Source organism: Oryzias melastigma, linkage group LG16, assembly GCF_002922805.2.
Source record: "Oryzias melastigma strain HK-1 linkage group LG16, ASM292280v2, whole genome shotgun sequence".
In the NCBI taxonomy this organism is placed as follows: domain Eukaryota; kingdom Metazoa; phylum Chordata; class Actinopteri; order Beloniformes; family Adrianichthyidae; genus Oryzias; species Oryzias melastigma.
Genome location: NC_050527.1, coordinates 445,066 through 466,317, shown reverse-complemented (window position 1 = coordinate 466,317; position 21,252 = coordinate 445,066). Strand labels below are relative to the sequence as shown.

General features: G+C 35.5%; 2 protein-coding genes across 2 annotated transcripts in view; both read right to left on the bottom strand.

The window, feature by feature from the left end:
• Positions 1-6: 6 nt before the first annotated feature.
• Positions 7-15,770, bottom strand: zgc:113232 (uncharacterized protein LOC541546 homolog; the record flags this gene model as incomplete). Its single annotated transcript, XM_024267969.2, is given in 23 exon segments — positions 7-611; positions 780-857; positions 1,207-1,297; positions 1,917-2,093; positions 2,364-2,510; positions 2,975-3,007; positions 3,124-3,168; positions 3,846-3,881; positions 4,656-4,727; positions 7,513-7,566; positions 8,170-8,223; positions 8,309-8,362; positions 11,306-11,350; positions 12,388-12,441; positions 12,601-12,654; positions 12,744-12,797; positions 13,645-13,698; positions 14,026-14,079; positions 14,208-14,261; positions 14,552-14,605; positions 14,698-14,751; positions 15,131-15,268; positions 15,615-15,770. Coding segments are annotated over 23 exon segments (1,818 nt in total), but the record flags the coding sequence as incomplete, so codon positions are not given.
• A 2,865-nt stretch (positions 15,771-18,635) lies between these two features.
• Positions 18,636-21,252, bottom strand: part of snrnp48 (small nuclear ribonucleoprotein 48 (U11/U12)) — a 5,030-nt gene continuing 2,413 nt past the window's right edge. The window contains exons 5-9 of the mRNA XM_024266869.2: positions 20,623-20,796; positions 20,390-20,511; positions 19,186-19,283; positions 18,968-19,093; positions 18,636-18,859 (exon numbers count right to left, since the gene is read on the bottom strand). Of these exons, the coding sequence (XP_024122637.1) occupies positions 18,766-18,859; positions 18,968-19,093; positions 19,186-19,283; positions 20,390-20,511; positions 20,623-20,796 (614 nt within the window). The 3' untranslated portion in view covers positions 18,636-18,765. The remainder of the gene's footprint in view (positions 18,860-18,967; positions 19,094-19,185; positions 19,284-20,389; positions 20,512-20,622; positions 20,797-21,252) is intronic.

Below are 21,252 nucleotides of genomic sequence, written 5' to 3'. Positions count from 1 at the left end.
GAGACTCGGGTAAAAAAAACATTAGTTTATTTGAGAAGTTTTTATATAGATCAGTACATGTTTTCAGATTTATTTTTTACACAATATTTACACAGCATACTATATCTTTAAATGAATAATTAAAAAAATGAATTCAGGTTATGCAGATTTTTTTTCCAAATTTTTTCTTGTAAAAAAAACAAAGATTTTATTCATTTATAACAACACAATTTTGGAGTTCACATGAATCTTTTTTTCTGCTTGAAGGAAATGCTTTTCCAGTTTGGTGTCTGTGCCACAAATATTCTTATTCTCACTTAAATCCAGATTTCTGTTAGCATAACCACATGGAATAATTATCAAACTGGGTTCAAACAAGTAACAGAGTATCAAGTATCAAACAAACTTGGTGACATTCATTCAGGTTCAGATCTTTGTGCTGGTGGGTCCTTTAACCAGACCCTGCTCTTTGCGCATCACAGGTGCGTAGATGCTGCAGTCTCTGGCTTCACAAAATCCCGGCACACCTGGAATTCCCATCATTCCTTGCTGACCCACTGGACCGGGGAAGCCTTGAGGGCCGCGGCGGCCCTCCATGCCATTCTTGGGTTCTGCTGGGTAACCCGGCAAACCTGGAAAAGGTTGTTTTAAATATTCACAATTTAATATAAAAATCATATAAATTCAGACTTTCACAACCTTAAAAATAAATGTATAAAAATTAGACCTAAACTGTTCAAAAAATGTTTTGCTGGCAAAGTATTAAGGAATTCATGTAGAAAGTGTTTAAATAATCAAACCTTGGAGTCCCTGCGGCCCGTCTAGTCCTCGCAGGCCTTTACCTGGATCTCCAGCATTGCCTTTAGGTCCCTTTGGACCTGTTGAGCCCAAGCAAAGTTTATTTAAATATATAGCACCTTACAAAGAAAATACACTTACAACAAAGCCTAACAATGCAGGTCACAACCACATAAAACGCCATAAAATACCACCATAAAGCCCATTGGGTGTCGGAGCATCAATTATTAAATTTAGATACAAAACTGCAGTTTTTGCTTTAATCAAGTTTTGACCATAAATTTCCAGTTTAGCTAAAATAATTCATTTAACAGCTATTATGTTCATGCATCAAAGTTATGTGTTTTATTGATATTTGCACTTTTTTGAAAGATCATTTCAACAATTATGGTTAAATTTGGAGAATTTAAGAACAAAAAAGATTTTTACCTCTTGCACCCTGAGCCCCCTCCTGTCCCTCCAGCCCTCTGTCACCTTGAGCACCTCTGCCTCCCTTCGCTCCTGCTTTTCCAGCTTTACCCTTAAAAATAGACACAAGAGAGTCTTGATTATTCAGATTCATTCTCACAGGCTCCAAGTTTGTAAAATTAGTAAAAGCTAATTAATTCATTGAGCCCCATCAGCTCAGGTTATTGTGTGATTTGTGCAACTCCGCCTTGATTTATCATCTTTTATGCTTATTAATGTGCAAGCCTATTTTATATTTTACAATGTTTTCTCAATAATTTAATAGTTTTCAATATTTATTTTCATTAATTTTGCTTTTTATAATACCTGATTATGTGAAGAAAATCTTTATGATATGATTAATTATATTTACAGACATAAATGTGAACATTTATTTATTAAGAAATCATATTAATACATATTAATGAACATGAAAAAAATGTATATATGTCGGCTTCAAGGCTAATTTCCATCTGCAGTCCCTTGGCAGGGTGACACTATTATAGACATAAAAGAGATTTTAATTGGAAGAAATTATAAATAAGACTGAAACAGGACATAGACAATATACTAAATACAAATAGAAATACAGTATAAAGTTAAGCCAAATATAACATTAACAAATCAGTGTTTGGTAAAAAGAGCCTACAGTCTTTCTCATTATTGTTGGTGTGTATCCAGATGCAACTTACAGCTTTTCCTGGGGCTCCAAGAGGTCCTGGGGCTCCTGGGGGCCCAATGAGAGTTCGGTTGTTGACGGGACAGCCCTGAGAGCATTTGGCTCGGATTGACTGGGCATACTGGGCGAGCTGGGCTGTAACCACTCCTCTGCAGAGCTGCAGAACCTGCTCATCGGTCAAACCAGGACCCTGCAGCGTACACAGGAACCTCATCTTAGATTCTCAGAAGAACCGAAGGTTATTTTAGGCACAAGATGAAAGAAAAACCACCTGATACTTTTGTTTTTCCCTAAATTTTAAAACCGTTTTAACACATTAAGCAAATGTTACTACAGGTTAAAGGGGGGGCATTAAAAAATAATGGGACTGTGTCATCTGTTGAGCTAACTTCAGAACCAGTGACACTAAATGAAGTGTGTTGGTTTAAGATCAGTCCAAACATCAGCAGATGTTGCTCACGACTGGTCCTGGAGCTCCTTTTGGTCCAGCTCGGCCTACAACACCTGGATCACCGATTGGACCTTGCTCTCCTCTGGACCCTGGTACTCCTGGTGGGCCAACCGGGCCCGGGACTCCAGCACGTCCGAGTGCGCCTTTTGGACCTCGCTGGGTAGCAAGAACAAATAGAAGTTTAAAAAAACTGTCTAATTATATGATTCCTGCACTTTTTTATTTGTTATTTATAGTTTTTTTTATTTTAACCAAAGTGTTTTTGTAGCAAATAAATAAATAAAATTTTCTGAAGATTGATTCTCTTTTTAGTTTGTAATAACCCCATTCTGTTAGAATGTCTTTTTATGAAAAATGCAGTAAATTTATCATTTTTACGCCATATACTGGTAATATAGTTTTAAGTAATTGCTAATGATGCAAATTATTTGTCTTTATAATATTGCAAATAATTCTTCAGGTCCAAACTATTCTTTTAAGATTTCTTTCACTTTTCATTACAAAACTAAAGTTTACAGTTTGTTTTTAGTAGTAAACATGTAAAGACCTGCATTCTGTTCACAAATCTCCCTAAATGTGCATAACAGCAAATGCAAAGTGTATGCAAACCACTCCATCACCTGTCCTTTGTCTCCACGACCACCTGCAGCGTTCTGACGGGAAAAAAAAGTAAAGTAATGTCAGGTAAATTCCAGCAGGTGAGCAAATCAAAACTGATAGAGTTCTGTGAATGGAAGCAGAAGAATGTTTAAGCAATAATCAAAACTACCTTCTGCCCCTTTTCTCCTTTAATCCCCTTCTTTCCTGCTGCACCCTGTAAAACAACAACAGATGATGAAAGAGGAAGTTGACAGTAGTTTGTCTGCAACAACGGACTTTACAATAATACACTATTATCATTGTGTAAGTACAACAACAAGAAATCACAGATTATCTTTGGGGTTTTTTGTACAAAACCGAAACTATACACCGACTTTCACTTTCATGGGTAGAGTTTGACAGCAGCATGTCTCAACATGATTGATATATTTTCATCTTTTTGATTATGTAGATTTGTAACTGATTAAAACATGCTGTTAAAAGCACAATGAATCGCAACAGATAAATGTTACTAACAAATGTTTAGCAATTTTATAGAAACTCAAATCCAAATCAATTAGACAAAAACTACAAAATGAAATAATGAAATTTGGTGCAAAAAAGTTCCAGCTTTGAAATATGTCTATGGTCTTTTTATGAGATATTTTTGAGCACTTTTTTTAAAATAAAGTCATGGCATATAAACCCTAAAATGTTCTTTTTCTGAAAAAAAAAATCAGCACTTACAGTGCTTTCAACTTAAACTACAGCCTAAAAGCTTTTTTTTAGTTCACCATGATCAACAATGTAATTTTTTTTTTTATTTAAATCAATTTTGAATCATCTGAGTTCAAATTCTAGTGGAAATATTTTATTTCCTTTTTTAACTGTTTTTGCTTTTCATGAGCTTACCTTTTCTCCATCAGGTCCTGTTTCTCCTTTTGAACCCTGGAGCAAAGAAAGAAATCATAGTACAGTTCAGTTTCTAGGACTATAATTATGACAGTAAAATGTACAAATAGGTGGACAGAAATATAAACACAGATGGATTTGAGCACAAAAGTACATTTTGATTTTGTGATTCAGGGTGTCATATCTGCAGTCTCCTCGTATTCTATAAATGAAAGTTGGGTTTCTCTGTTAATTGTGTCTTCCTTTTGTTTGTTCTTTTACTACTACACATCATGACACTAAGACAAAAGAATCTTTCAAAAATGTGTTCCATCCTAAACCAAAGTAGATTTGATCTTTAATCCGACCTTGCATGTCAAATAAATATATCTGTAGTCTCAAATGAGTAAAATATGAGCAAACGCATTAAAAAAGGAAGCAAAAAGAAGAACCTCATATCAAAAATTCCTTCAAAAATTCTAAATTCAGAATGATTAACTTTTAAACTAAGTAAATTTGGATTTTCAAAACAATTATGCCCCATTGTGTCATTTTTGGGCCAGTTTAAGCTTTGTAGGTCACACGTTACCGTCATAAAATATCCTCTCTACACCCTTAACTCTATACATAAAAAAAAACTGTGCCCTTATTTTATTTAACCCTTATTCCTTTCCCATTTTAGCAGTGTAAAGTGTTTGCTTTCATCAAAAAATAAATTAAAATTGAACTGTTTGCACTAATTTGCTAACAGAAATTAATTTGTTGGTAAATTTGTCTGCATGTAGAATTTGTCAATCTCATTTGTTTTGTGTAGACTTTGTGTTTACACACCGTCTGGCCCTGCAGACCCTTCACTCCTGGTTTTCCAGGCACACCAGCATCTCCTGCTTCTCCTTGAGGTCCCTGTTGCAGAAAAAGAAACATCCGGACACGTTTTAATTTGGTGTGTAAAATGACATTGAACAACTTAAACTATTTTTATTTTATTTTATCCAGAACTTATACAAGAATATGAAATAGCAGAAAACATAGAACTGTGTGTGAGTGCATGCAGACTGAATGGACTGATCCAGCAGAGAAGGTTATTAAAACAACTGGTTTACGTCCTGATCCTCGGCTCCATGATATTGATTTCAGACTGTACTTTAAAAGGAAAAGATAGGACAAAAAAATGCAAGAAATATCTGAAAAGGAGTGAGAAGAAGTAAAAGCCTTTACATTTTCACCCCCTTACCCATATTTATGACAACACTAAACCCCCCTTTAACCTATTACTTCTTTAAGTTTTATCTGGTTCTGTTCCACAGCCTTGCTCCATATACACATCATTTTTGATTGTGTGTGATAAACTAAGACACTCAACCAAAACGCCAACATATATTTACTATTTATCTTCTCTACAATTATATATAATAATAAAAATGTGGTATATTTTCTCCTCTATCAATTCAGAAAACTGTTTATTCGCTGTTGTCTCTCTGCAGCTTATATGCAGTTGTTACAGTGTTGATAAGATTTCACAATAATTTTACTCTTGAGTCTTAATATCCTTTTTATAAAAAAAGAAACCATTTCTTTCCTAATTAAAAAAATGCCTGATTATCAGTGCAATTGCAGCAAACATCATCAGGTTCAGCAGAAACATCAGAAATCGAAAGCTAAACTTAACAGAAATCACGCGACCTAATTTAAAAGACTTGTTTTTATTCAACAACAAAATCAAGCATTTAAAAGATGGAAGATGTTTTATCACCAGCAGTTATCTGTTAAAAGATGGCATTTAAAAACAACAACACTGTTGTTCACTTCTCTTAATCGTGATACGGAATAGTTCCCTTTTTCTATGAGTTGTAATTTAAAGTGTTTGTATTTTATATCAGGGAAATTCCCTTACGAGGGCAGCGTGTGGTTAAAACCACAATCAAGCCAAAACATCCCAAATGCTGCTGCAGAGCAAAGAGCATGGGGGAGGAACTTCTGATGGTCACATGTTCGAGGGAATTTCTTCCCCTTTTAGATTCATAGTAAACTCACCAAAAAACACAGAAAATTCTCTGTAAACTGTAAGACTCATTTCTGCAGAATTGTGCCTGATAATGCTTAGTTTGGGCAAAAAAGTCGCTCCATCTCTGATAACACAATAGATGTTTATGCTTAGGTTCTTTTGTGAGTTCATCAGGTTTCCAGAGTCAGCTTTTGGGGTTTAGATTTGTATTTGTGATTGAGTTTTGGGGTAAAAAGGCAGGAAAATTCAAAATTTCTTCCTAATTCAGTTTCCTTACATATTATCTTATTTGTTTGTAAGTGAAAAAATTACAAAAAATAGATAAAGAAAAACATATTTTTTGACTTCCCAACGGTGACATTTATTTGTGAACTCTTGAGTACTATTTTAAAAACCAGAACTAACTTTTAGTTCGTCACAGAGTCGTTTTTGTTCTCTTCATCAGAAAAGAGAAACAAATCAGACTTTCACTTCCTGCTAACTGGACTGTGACTTCCTTCACAATGTCTGAGGGATACCCTTAAAGGTCAAAGAAACTGATGACAAAAGTATTTTGGCCGAGAGACACACCTGTCTTAAATGTCAGTGAACTTTAAAGTCCCAAGAGAGATATAGTTAGTCCTTTCCATCAAACTCATTTTGACAGGTGACCTTTGACCTCCACATTCCAATGTGATAACGTAACAATTTGATATCAATTTGATATAAACTTTATATAAACTTTATATCATATCGATATCAAATTGTTACGTCATCACATTGGAATGTGGAGGTCAAAGGTCACCTGTCAAAATGAGTTTGATGGAAAGGACTAACTATATCTCTCTGTCCCATTCTAATCATCTTTTGATCTATTGTAAAATCATTCAGTGATCTTTAAATTAGGATTTATATCATTTTTAGTCAACACAAAAATTTAAAAAGTGTCCTTTCAAGGACATAGTTCTTCAGAAATTCACCTCTGAGTTGCCAGTGGGAAAGTTGGCCCCTCACTTCCCATCATCCCTTTGTTTATATGCTCTCCCACTAGCTTACAGCCAGTCAAAACTCTAAGCTAACATTAGCAATGCAATATAAAAATGGCGAGCAATACTGGGGTTATTCAGCCATACAGTTTAGAGCCAGATACCAGCTCAGACGAGGAAAACGAAGACGTTCTTGAATCTATTTGTCTGCAAGTGGATGCATCAGAATGGAGCAGAGCAGGAAGCTTGTGGCCTGCTTATTGTAGCTTCTGTCAAAACTACGAATTTGAATAAAGAAATACTCAGAAATCCAATTTAAGCTCAATTTTGTTTATGGATGTCCTCCATTAGCAGAAAAATTCCTTAAATAATACGTTAATATTATGAATAATATAATATAATATATGTTAAAATAATATATTTTCATCAGAGTGGGTCGTTAAGGGGTAAGTTGAAAGATGGCTCTGTGTTGTACATTTTAATTAAAACCAATCATTAACTTTGTAGCGTTCAGTGAGCAAAAAATTGCCGTTCCACTCAGTGTGAAAACCTGCTTCGCACTAGTGAAGATTAATATCTCTTTTCTACTTTTCACGCATACACGGGGGAGAACATGCAAACTCTTCACAGAAAGGTCCCAGCTGGGATTTAAACCTCCTCACTGTAAGGCGAGAGTTCTTCATTTGAGTCACTGGTTATTACTCATCGGCTCACTCACCGCTCTCCCCAGACGCCCACGGCGCCCTTTGATGCCAGTATCGCCTTTGCTGCCCTGTAAATAATAAATGAACAGCTTTAATGCTACAAAACTTCATAGAATTATAGCTTTAAAACAAATATTTATGACTGAAACACGGAGACTTTTAATTTTCATAATTGAGAATAAGTACACATAAGTGCATCATGTTTAAAACAAGTTCTAACATGATTCAAGATAAGGAACAGGATATGGCATCATGATTGCTGCTGAAAGCCAGAAAATTTCCCATGATTCCCTTTGGCTTTGTACAAACAAATGAGACATTTCATCTTATCCCTCCATCTTTATTTCTATAGAAATCAATGTGACTCATAGAAAACATAGCAGAAAATGAAAACAAGAACTTGAAAAACATCTAGAATTTCCCTGAAAAATATTTTCAAAAACCTTTCAAACTTTACAAAAACTTTCAAGTGGGGGGATCTCTGCTGTGACTTTCAATTCACGGGCTCAGAGGGATTTCTCTTAAAATGCTTATTTTGAGCCTCATTTGATTCAGACTTCCTCAGTTGATCACAAGTTTCTATTTTCCTGTCCATAAAACAACATTTCATCACATCTTTAAACAGAAGAGAAAGTGAAGGTGTCAGAAAAAGTACATTTAAACATCCTCACCTTGACACCAAACGGACCGGGGTCCCCCATGAACCCAATGACTCCTACAGGCCCCTGAAGAGGAAAACAGCATGAACAGAGAGAAACATAAAAACTAAAACATAATATCAAATATTCGCTTTAAGTCTGATCTTCTCACATCTTCTCCAGGTTCTCCGTCGCTACCTGGAAGACCACCATGACCTTTGGTGCCCTGAAATAAAAACAGAGGAGGAAAGATGCTAGTAAGAAAGCCTTTATATTTTCAGTCAAGTTTTTTTTTTGCTAGATGAGGATCATTCTATTGAAATTTTATTTCTTTTTTTGTGTATGGCAGCACAATTCACTGAAAGACGATTTTTAAAAGGAGCAACTGAAGATTAATTATTCACAGAATTACTTTGTGTTGCTACATTTTAAAAGAGAAAGGTTAAAGACAAACTAACACAGCCATAAACATTTTTTTTCTGTTTTTATTTACCAACTGTTGGATTTTATTCAATAGTTGCTGATTGCAGTTCACCCAGTAGGATTGCATATTGATGAAAACAAGCAGATAGATCACTGTGGAGTGTTGGGGAAATTCCTTGCCAGTAACCAAGCCTGTTTTTCATGGATTATGCATGAGTTTACTTTCAGTTTCACTCTTCACTATGACCCACAGAGCAGACAGTGAAATACTCTATCACTTTCTTTTTATATAACAAACTCCCTTCATCCATCCTTCTTCAAAACCTGCTGTATCACTTTTGAGGTACCGGGGTTGCTGGAGCCTATCCCAGCTACTGAAGAGCTGACCAGTCCGTTACAGGGAAGAGACACCCTCACGTGCACACCTAGGGGGATTTTAGAGATGCCAATCAACATGTCAAGCGTGTTTTTGACTCTGGGAGGGAAAAAGGGGAAAACCCACACATGCACAGGGAGAACATAAAACTCAATAAACAAAGGTCCCAGTCGGGATTCAAACCAGGGACTTCTCGCTAACCACTCAGAACAAGATCACACTGAGTAAAGAGAGGTTATTTATGTATGGAATAAAATATATACACAAAAGAAGTGGCTTACAAAAATGTACTTGTGTTGCTTGAACTGATAAATACAATAACCCCTCTGTGTTTAAATGCTGCAGTAAACTTTTAACTTCACTTCCTACAGAGTAGTTGTGTATCCTCAAACATCGACACAAAGTCACAACTTTTACCTTTTTATTTTCAACTTACAGTCCCAAAAGTCCTGCATAAAGTTGCATAAGAATTCTAATTATAGCAACATCAAATTCTGAAAAATGTATTTTTAGATCCAGAAACTTTTTTTTTAGTTTTGCTTCTCACAAAAATAGTTTAAAGATCAAGTTTATCATGCATATTTTAGATGCTTACTCAGCGTGCCACAACAAAACTGGAGATTATTTTACTACGCTGGAGATCCCCGGATGTCTCATATACAGATCAGCCTTTCATGCTTATCTAAATTTTATGGAATGTCCTGATAAAGAGGAGGTGAATCACTTTCACCGCTTGAGGGCTTAACAGCAGGAAAATAAAGTCATAGATATAGAGTTACTCTCAGATAACAAAACACTGACACAGATGGAACTTCATAAATATCATTTTAAGTCAACTTGATGAGGTTTCCAATGATTAAATTGACTTCACTTATTTGAAAATTCCAAGTAAGAGACAGGATGATGAAAAAGACTTCAACAAGGTTTTATGTGTAATTTTTTTAAAGCTATAATGAAGTATTTTTAGATTTGTGTCCTTTGCTTTGCTAAAAAACAAAATAATTTTATTTTTAAAAAATTGGATTGAGTAGGAAAGAGCACAATCAATATTTTTTGTTGTGATATTGATAAATAAAACAGTCCTAAAACATGTCTGTGAACTTTAGTACAATGTTGGTAATGTTTTTGTAATTTTTAAACGAGTTCAGACTCAAAAGTCCGCTCACTCAGCTGTTTCTGATTTAATTGATTACCCCATAGCATCATATAAGCTGCTGGTTTCCTGCTGATCATTTTCAGAACTTTTGTCCTCATTGCCTCCAACAACATGTATTGTTTTGGGTTTTGTTATCTGATATTTTAGTACATTTTGTTTAGGTTTATTTCATTAAAGATATCCACCAGAAAGCCTGACCTCCTGTAGCATTAAACTTCCTAATTACAGTTTGTTTAACTTGTTATTTAAAGACAAGAATTGAACTTGACACTTTGAAACTATTGAAATGATAAAATGATTAGAGTACCTCCCTGTTTTTTTTTGTTGTTTTTTTTTTTAATCATCAAATGTGACTCAAGAGATGCAAATATGTGCAATTGTGAAACACATTCATGTGATAATATGAGAATTTTCTCGCTTGAAGGGTGAAATCATTTCATTACTCTGTTAAGATGTTTACAACTTTAAGACCAGTCAGCCCAAAAGTGACTCAATCTTCTTGGTACTCCAAGGGTCTTTCAACTGTGGCTTTCTTGCCCTTTAGTCTGCTTTGTTTTCAGTCACATCTTCTTGGTTCTTTTCTATGTTTTAGTTTGTGTTTTCCCCTTGTCGGGTTATTCATTTTGACACACTTTTTTGACTTTCCTTTGCTTCTGGGTTCATTATTTAAGTTAATTGTTAAAGTTCCTGCTATCATGTCTGAACTCGTTGAGTTTTAGGTATTACTCCTCTGGTTCCTGGTGAGCAGAAGAACTGATACTCCATCCATTTAACATCAGATTTCCCATATTTACCACAGAGTAAAAAATTGGCCCAAAGTGAACAAGAAAACAGTTGGTTTTGAATTAAAATGTTATGCATTTAATACAAATTTTAGGTCACACACCTGAAATTTTCCATCCAAGAAACTTAACGATCTATTGAAACACCAAATCATCTCAATTATGTGTGCTGTTAATCCAAAATTTGCAATCTTTGTTGGATTTTGTTTTAGTGAAACTGTCCTTGGTTGGGTTTATTTTGAACATGGGACAAACCAAAAATGTCCAAATAACTTAAGTTTTCTCTGAGATTGCATCATGGGGGAAACTAAAAACTCACTTCAAAAGTAATAAAATGATTAAGCATGACATTTCTCACAATTGTACTGTTTCTCCAACCTTGAAGGCTGTAAAATGGGGGGGTCACAGAAACATTTTAATGTGATTTTGTACCTTGGGTCCACTTGGTCCGATCCTCCCTGGCTGTCCCGGATATCCCTGAGGACAACACAGAGAAATAACTTTAAACAGATTATTAAAAAATGAGAAGAATAATTCAAGTTCTTTGTCAGTTTTGGGTAAAAGAGAATCAAAACATATTTAGTCTCTTTAAGAGAAGTTTCAGCATAGATGGAAAAAAAACTTGATGAGGAAGTGTGGACCAGCACGTAAAACGAGGCGTCACATGCTTATTTCGTCATGAGTGGAAATGGAAAGCAGAAAAGGAACAAGTCCTTTTGGCATAAATCTGACATCACACGGTGTCATGGAACAAGCGGGGCATTTTTCTTTTGGGGCAGCGAGGCGACATGAGGTAGAAAAAGGGGTTTCACTTCATTTTATTGCTGCTTTATTTGTGGAAACAAAGTGAACCCTCTGATGCACAGCGGTCGTGACAGTGGACAGCTGCTAAAAAAGTACTTCTCCCTTTAATGCAGTGGTTTTTGGTTTTTTTATGTTGCACTTTATAACAGTCAGTGGAGTGGCCTCTGCTGCCACAGACCATTGACTTCCATTCAGTGGTCAGTTTGTGTAACTGCAACTGAAACAACCACCCCTAAATAAACTAAACTAAAATAAAATAAAATAAAATAAAATAAACAGCCACTCCTGATGACTACTCTTGGCATGCTATGCCAATTTTTCGATGCTGAAAAAGCCTCACTAGTATAAAAAATGAAATAAAAAGATAAAATATGTAAGAAATTTGGATTAAACGTATCCAATGAAACTGATGCATCACCCAGTATATTTTAGAAAATGCAATGTATTTACTGTTTATTGAGGTGCTCTGGATTGGAAATATTTGTACCCTTTTAAGGGGAAAAAATATATTTTTGAGAAGAAAAAGTTGAACTTTTTTCATGTCCCGAGAAGAGTTAAAAACTCTTAAAATATATTGACAATGGCTTCCATAATTAATGCACCAGAGGATAAATATTTCCTAATTGGCACAAGATTTTTTTTTAAATCTTCTTGAGATTTTGGGGAAAAAAGTTAAATTTTAAAGGTTGACTCAATGACTGATGTCTTACAGTGTATCCTCTTTCTCCAATGTCCCCTGGAAACCCTGGAGCTCCTATCTGACCCTGAGGAGAAAGACAGGGGGTTACAGGGAGGTGATGTGCTGGTTAGCGAGAAATCAATGTTAGAAATCAATTAAAATCCCAAAATTCCCATAAATAGTGGATTTACATGAAGATAGTTTCAATACTATCACATTCAGGGTTCATGTTTCATCTTTTTACCTTTAGTCCATCTTTTCCCTGAATACCATGTTTACCCTGTTCACCACGAGACCCCTGCAAAGATGTGACAAAAACGTCTATGAGTCTATTCAGTGCTCTTCTAACCAGTTTTCTAATGAACTAGAAAAATAAAACAAAAATACCTTGATACCTTTACCTCCTCTGGGTCCTGCAGGTCCTTGATCACCAATGGAACCCTAAAAAAGACAAAAATTGTTAAAAAAACAAAATTGTGATTAAATGTTAAACTAATAAAGATCAGGTTTTTCTTAACAAATACAATGGAAACATCATAAATGAATTAAAAATACATTTAGATTGAACCAAATGTAAATATATGTGTGAAAATTTAGTGGCGTCTTTAGTTTTAACCAAGATATATTTGTTTTGGTTTAACATGCTGCTTCTACAAAACATTGAGTAGAGTGGCTCAGCAGGTGAAAGTGAATTTAGAGCCATGCTGTTGGTTTGTAAAACCCCAAACTCTTCCTCCACCTGTTTGATGATAACATTGAGGGCAGCAGGGCGGCATGAGGTGAAGGGAAGCATGGGAGTTTTTTCAACTGTGTATAAACACCGTCATGACCTTAAAGGTGCTTTTCATTCCGCTTATTTGGACACGTCATTTTTAAATCCAAATATAAATGTTTGATTTGGATCAAAAATGATGCTGTAATGCAAAACAGAAAAACCTACCGGATCTATGAAGCATTTATATCACCTGTGACAATTCAATTTGCAATTAGTTTAGTTTTTATTTAACTTTTTTTAATGTCTGATATTCAAGTTTCAAATTGCAAATTGAATTGTCAATTGAGAATTGCATATTACTTTGAATTATAGGTGTTTATTAAAAACTTTTAGAAAGAAATCAAACTTCATATCATACTCAACTTTTGTACAGGAAGACATTGGTGATGTTATGCTTAAATGCAAATAATGGCCTCACTAAATGTTACTTCTTTTCATTTGTAAAGTCAAGTTTAAAAACTTGAGGTAGACATTTTCCAGCACAGTCAGAAAGATAAGAAGGTGTTTTCTTACAGTCTCACCAGGACCGCCGACTCCGCCGCGGGGTCCCTGTATGCCGATGTCGCCCTGCATGCAGAAAGACGGTTGATCAGAACAATGCAACACAACCAGGTTTGAAATCAGAGACAACTAAGCTATTTATAAATACTGTAAAGTTAGAGAAATTACCTGTAAGATGACTAATATGACAATTTCTGTTAGCCATTTAGATTAATTCTCAGATAAATACAATAAAAAATGAAATAATGTGCAGAAATGTTTGTATTAAATCAAAAATGTGTTTTATTTTTTAATACATAAGATGGAAAATTTAACAGCTACAGCTTTTGGGTTGTTTCTGTAAATGTTAACTGAAAGCTCATTTAATTTCAATTTTTTTTGTGCATTTTTTACCTTCAGACCGAGCTCTCCACTCTCGCCGGGGTCACCCTGCAGTCCAGGTTCTCCCTGGAACAATCCATCAAAATTAATATTTTTACAAAAAGTCAAAAAAAAATTGATGAAAGTAATTATTGTGTTTTAAGTTATGCCTGAAGCTTTTAAATATCAGATTTGTTTTTTAGTGGTGAACTCACCATCCCTCCAGAGAAACCAGAAGCTCCTTCTTCTCCTTCAGGTCCAGCATCCCCCTGAGATTTAATTCTTTGTTAATTCTGCAGTATTTTTAAAACTAGAAATTTATGCCCCAAAAAAAACATGTCCTCTCACTTTTTTTCTTTCAAGTTTGCAAAGATCTTCCTCTAAGAGGTTCCCTCAGATATTTATCATATTTAATCAAGCAGCTGTTCATGAATTTTGAATCTCTTCACTTAAATTGTGTTTATTTCTTTCCTGGTAGACTATTTTTGTGTAACACAAACCAATAGAAGTTCTCATGATTGTTACTTTTATTGTCTCAATTGCATTGGAATTTACTCACCACTGGTCCAGTGTCTCCTCTTTTTCCCACAACTCCTTTGGTTCCCTTATAACCCTGAACACATTTGCACAAAATCACAATTAAAAGTACATTTGTGCAGACATGCTCTTGTTCTTTCGTGATTATAAGCATGCAGGCTTCTTAACCTCTCTGCCTTGAATTCCAGGCTGACCAGTTTGCCCTTGAAGACCTCTTGACCCCTAAATAAACAACAGAAACTATAAAAAAATTGGTAAACTATTTTCAAGAAAAAAAAATGTTTCTGCAACTTAGACAGAAAAAAACAGGAAATTTTAGAATGAAAAAAAAAAGTTTTGGTGTGCTTTTATTTTGAAAGGTTAATGTATTGTATTTTGGTTTGTCAACTTGAGAATCCAGTAGGTTTGATAGAGGAAGCATTAACTGACATTCATTAAAAGAGTTTTCAACATCATCAGCTTTAAAAAATATGAACTACATACATTTGCAGATGATGCCATTCCTACAAAAAATCCAGTTTATAGTCCTTTATTTTGGATAAAAGAGACAAATTCCCATAGATTTATAGGCTTCTAATTAAATGAAATCATGGTTTTATACTTTTGGTCCCGCAAAACCAGCAAACCCGGGCCCCCCAGGTTCACAGTCGCACTCTGTCGGGCCCTCCTCCCCGAGCGCAGCATCCTCTCCAGACTCCTCTAAGGAGTCGGTGTCCGGGCCTGCAGGACGGTACGGCACCTGAACAAGGACAACAGCATCCGACAAGGGACAAGATTAGAAAACTCTCATTCATGTCAAATTTAAAGTCAAAGGTTGTTTGTCTTCAACTGGTGACAAAAACCTTAATTTTGATTATTTCACTTTATTGACATCATCAGAATGAAGCTGGTTTTTAGACTCTTTTGTGAAAATCATGCTGCCTGACCAGGACAGAACAACCTGGAGAACCCAAAGTTTCTTTAAACACTTTCCAATGTTTTATTTTGTTACTTTTAGTCATGGATTAAATGGTCTTGCATCAGATTTATGCTTTTTTTAAACACATCTTAATTATTTGAACATGAAACCTCTTGCTGCTGCCCACCTGCATGGTCTCGGTGTCCTCCTTGGCGTAGTGGGACTCGGTGGTGGAGGCGATTGGAAAGACCTCCTCCGTGATCATGGTGACTCCAGTGCGGTCGTAGTCCTCCTCATCTGGTGACTGACTGTACTGGTCAACTGGAAGAGAGTCTTCATAGATCTTCTCACCTGCAGATAACATAAGAAACTTGTAATCTAATTCAATTAATATAATTTTAAAATGTGGAATTCAGTTGTGACAGAAAATGAAAGGAATTAAAAAGCACTCCATCAATCGATCATGTGATTGGAGGAAGAAAAAGGTTCTTGAATATTTTAATATTGTAAAAAATTCAGTTCAGGAAATTTTGGATTTTCTTCACTTTTGGAGGAAAAAATCTCAAATATATTTATCTGTTGTGTCTTCTGGCAGGATTTAATTTGCTTTAATCAGTTTTCATCCACTTTAGTTTAAACCAAAGAGGAAAAACCTTTTTGTACCTGATGGGTATCCAGAGTATTCGTCCTGGCAGAGAGAAGCGACCACACACAGCAGGAACACGAGGAGCCCTGAGAGGTTCCACGCCTGCAGCAAACAGCCTCGATTTAATATGCAAGACTTTGTAAAAATGAAAAGGACCCAGAAATCAGGTGGAGAAATAAAAACAGACCAGCTCCAGCAAATGTTTTGGAAAATATTCCTATTGAGCCGACGGATATTTTTGCTATTTGTCTCTTTTAAAAGCATTTCAATTACAACTTCTGTTTTAAAAACTGTAAACTTATGAGTAATTCATGAATTAGATTCAAGGTCATTCACCTTTGAAAACTTACCTTTAATAATTTAAATACTTTTTTTCTTAAAATAGTTTATTCTAAATTATTTTAGAAGAAAAAGTTCAAAAAAAAAAGTATAATGTTTAGAAAAAAGCCACATTTGGTGCATTTGGTGGATATGATTTGAAAACACAAAAGTATTATGAATATTTTTATAGCTTAAAAACACAAGTTTAACCGTTTGAAACATGGAAACAAAGAAAATAGGCTCTTTTTGTTGAAAAATAATCATTTAGACATTCAAAAAAATAATTTTAATTTAGCTAACATTATAAAAAGCTCTCTTCCTGAAAAATGTGAGTTATCAAATTAAAAATAAACCAAAAGAAAATAGAATATCTTTATTTTTGCAGCACGTTTTACAGAAAGAATCACAAAGTGCTCCATAAAAAGAGCATAAAATCAAAATAATTGCATCTTCTAGCGTGTTTAGATGTTTATTTTCACAAAGATTTAAATTTAAACATGTGTTTGTGTGTTTTAGATGCTTTTCCATTTCATTTTTTTTTCTCATTTCTTCTTGTTTGTACTGTTTTCTAAAAAAAGAATTTAATAAATGTGAATTTATTAGACGTTTTTGCTTTGAAATGCTACAACAATCTGAAATAAAAAGTAAGTATCAACCACTTCCACTGATGAACCCTCTGACCTCAGTGCAGAACTCATCAAGAGCTTCAGAAATGCTGCTGAAGCTCTAAAAGCCCCGATGGTCGTGGTGTTTGGGTGAGAAGTCAAAAGACTGAGGTTCCTTTGTCAGGGTAAAAACCGCACAGCTCTTCTCAAACTTGTCCCACATTCCTGAAGCCGTACTGGACACCAACCGAGCAAAAACCTGCAGAGTTCAGCTGGCACCAGACTAGCGGTCTGATGGTCGAGGAGGACCAGACCTCAGCTGTGACCACCAGCACAAGTATGACCAAGAACTTGTCGGAAACACTTTGAAGAACTAAAATATTTAAATTGCAAACTTCAGTTTATTAGCAAATTTTGAGTTTTGAATAAACTAGGAGTTCAATAAAGTGGTTAAATAATCAAATATCCGACAACATTCAAGTGCCAGACCTTTGAAACTTGTGGTTTCAACTTCATTTCTAAATCACCTCAGTAATTAAATGTACTTTTTAATATAATAGGCTGCTAATATACACATTTGTAGTTATTGGACTTAGATTGTGAGCTGTAAAATCTCAAAATGCTGCTTAAATTATCTTAAGTGCAAAACTTAGGATGCTTATATTTGGGGAAAAGCCAGAATTGGTACATTTAATGGTTTCTTTTTGTTGACGAATGTATGATGGGAAAACGCAAAAACATTTTTAACTTTTTATGGCTTAAAAGCTTGAAACATTGAATGCAAAAAACGTGCTTTTTTTCATTTGAAAACTCAATTTGGATATTCCAAAAATTAAACTTTGGTTTAGCAAAGACTCTAAAAAGTTCTCTGGAAAAAAAAAATGGCAGACAAAAAGTAATTCAATCAAAAACAAACTTTAACTCAATTTTTTAAACTTTTTCCATTAAATAAAATGCATTTTCTGCTGCCGTCTTACCTTGGGACTGGAGGTTCCCATGATGCTGCAGTCTTTTCTGATCAGGAAGCTCTAAAATCACAGATAAGCATTCGCTCAGGCTAATTCAACGTTCCCTGAGCGGTCACAGCATCTTCACTGCGATGATTCTCTTCCTGTCTGCCTGCCCGGGATCCCTCAGGTTCCCAGGATCCAAACAGATCCACTCCATCTTTTTGCTCCCATCTGCCCTCCATGCTCACCTCTCAACAGGGTGAGACATTTTTGCTCCAGAATCCAGCATTAGTGGAGACAAAATCCGCAAAAAACTCACTTTTGTTCATGTTTTAACACAAAAAAGTAACAAATTTGTAAAATAAATAAATAAAAACAATATGCTGATTGAAATGTTGAGCAGAGAAGTCAAACAGGACCTTCAGAATTAAGTAAAAAGCAAATTTCAATGTATAAGATGTTCTTATTGCAGTTCAAGAATATTTCCTGCAGAATTTTTTGTTGTACTGAAACAGAGTAAAGAGGACCTTTGACCCCATGTCTGTTGGTTATAACACTTCTGTAAAACATTCTTCAGTTTGTAGAGATTCAAAAACGCAAAAATATTGTTAAAAATGAGCAGATTTAGTCCATTTGATATCAAACTGATAATGAAAAGTGCTTTAGAATGTCTTTTTACAAAAGAATCAACATGTTTTCTGATGTTTATTCCAAAAGCTTTATTACAGTTTACATCACTTCACCCTGTCAACTTGAAATGAAGTCACATGTTACATCTGATCAGAATAAAGTTTAATTTGATCTGAATGACACAGTTCAGCACTTTTCTTTCTCTCTGTCATCTTTCTTCTTTTTCTTCTTCTTCTTCTGGTCGTGATGATGATGATGATCCTCTGGAGAGCGGGAATCCCTGTTGAGATTCATCAAAAGTGACATTTAAAATCCAAGAGATACTAAAAAGAAACATTTGTTTAAAAATGTTGCCATTTGGGCGGGAACGTCTCGACTTCCGCCACACCTCTCCTTCTTTTTCTTTTTCTTCTTCTTGCTGTCCTTGTCGTGACTTCTCTCCCGGCTGCGATGACGTCTTCCGTGTGAGTGACGGGACTCTGCGGATGCCGACCGCCTTCTATCCAACCGCCGGCTGAAATGCAAAGTAACCCAGCTTTAGTCGCCCACAGCGGTTAAGTCCTAATCAACCAAAACATGAAGGACATGAACATGAGGGACGTGTACCTGTGGGAGGAGGGCTCAGATCTCTGTGGCTCCTCTTCTTCCTCTTTCCACTGACGGGCCAGTTCCTCTGAATGGACATTGATCACTTCTCTGATCACCTGTAGGGATCAAAGAGAGGTCGGTCACAAGGATCTGACCAGAGAGAAGCAGGTTCATCAATAGGCGATGTAATCACTGATGAGAGACTGCAGCTGCTGTACCATATTTACATTTTGAATCAATTAGACACGCCCCCTTGTTTAAATCTCTAGTTTATTTTATAACTTTTGTGGTTTGTTTTCAATCGTTCAGTATTTGTTTACAGCCACCAGGGGGAGCTAGAGTCATTCTGAAGCAGAAGAGCATCACAGCAGAGCGCTGAGGTTGTTTTCACCGTGCACTGTTGTACTTGTTAAATAAAATGCACCAGCTCAGTGGTCTTGTGGTAGAGCGTCCACCCTAAAACTGGAAGGCCGAGAGTTCAATTCCAGGCTGAGTCAAACCAAAGACCCTCTCTGCTTGAGACTCAGCATTAAAGGGTTGAATTGGGGGGTTATATGGGTCCCGAGCGCAGCTGTGTCTGCAGCTCACCATGAGGAGAACAAATTTCACACATATGTGTGTGACGACTAATGGGACTTTAATTTAAAATCCTCCATTTAAAGTGTGCAGCATTTCCAAAAATAACAACTTGAACTACTGAAATTTTAATTTTGAGTTAAACAGCAATGTGAGAAGTCCGAGTACCAAGTCGTTCCTTGATTTCCATTGTGTTAGATATTTAAAGTCCCACTCCGACTATCTTGTGATCTATTGTAAAAGTGTTTCCAGTGGTATTTTAATTGTGATTAAGCCATTTCTAGATAAAATTAAAAAAATATCCTGTGTTGTTTTCTAGGACATAGTTTCTGCAGAGCAGCAAAAGTTCATTAGAAATTCTCTGAGTTGCTCCTGATTCATAATGACTTGAATAAATAAATACTCAAAAATACAATTTTAAGCTTAATTTTCTGTAAAAATGTTCTCCAGCATAACACAAATATTTCATAAGAACATGTTAAAAAACCCAATTTTGAATCTGAGAGGGTCTTTAGGTGTCAAAACTCATCGTGTCCCATAAGAAAAAAGGCTGGAAATTAAGCAGCAAGTCTTTAAAAAAGTAAAACCCAAATGCAGTGAAGGGACCCTAAAGGAAGTGAGAGTGTGACGTATTTGGTTGTTTTACCTCAGTGTAGGACTTCTTGGTGATGTGAACATTCTTGGCTCGGTAGGACTGACGCCGCCGCTTGTAGTCCCTCATCTCTGCTATGAGCTCCAGGTGACTCTTTGGCTCATTTTGTTCATCATCTGCAAATACAACAAAATCACACATTTGTGTTTAAAAAAACTCCTTTTTAAAACATGTTACAAAATAAAATTGACAGTTAAGAGAAGTTCTCTGTAAAAAAGTGACTCCACCTTTCTGGAGTTTGGACACCAAATCTACGTAGAGATCGTCTTTGCTGCCTTCCTTCTGCTGGCCGAGGGCGCTGACCACGTGATCGTAAAGAGCCAATCGATCAGCGACTGTGAGATCGCACACGGCTCGCTTGTGGTTCTGAGGAACGTCAACGGGTTCACCGGAGTACTGACCTGCAGAGGATAAAGGAGGCGTTACACAACCTGGAGCAAAAAATGACAGTCTTTCATCTCCACAAGTGATTGTAGACTAACACACAATTTCAAACACAAAAGTCTGTTAGTTCTTTACTTACAATAGAAATATGCACTTAATATTTAATAAATAGCTTTATAAACTTGAGGAAAGTGAATAAGAATTGAAAAAAAATATTTTCAGATGATTAGCTCTATTTAGTTTGCTAAAGAAAATAACCTTAATAATATAGGTAGGTAAAAAACAATAAAACCTTTTTTTGTGTTTGTATTTCACAAATTGTTTTTATGTTCAGAAGCTCTACAAATACGTTATTTATTACTAACAAAAAGGTCAAATCTATCAATTTTGGGCTTAAGCTCATGTCTGTACTACAAAATATTCTGGAAAACTTTTAGATTATGTCAGAATAAATTGATATGATAAAGCATGAG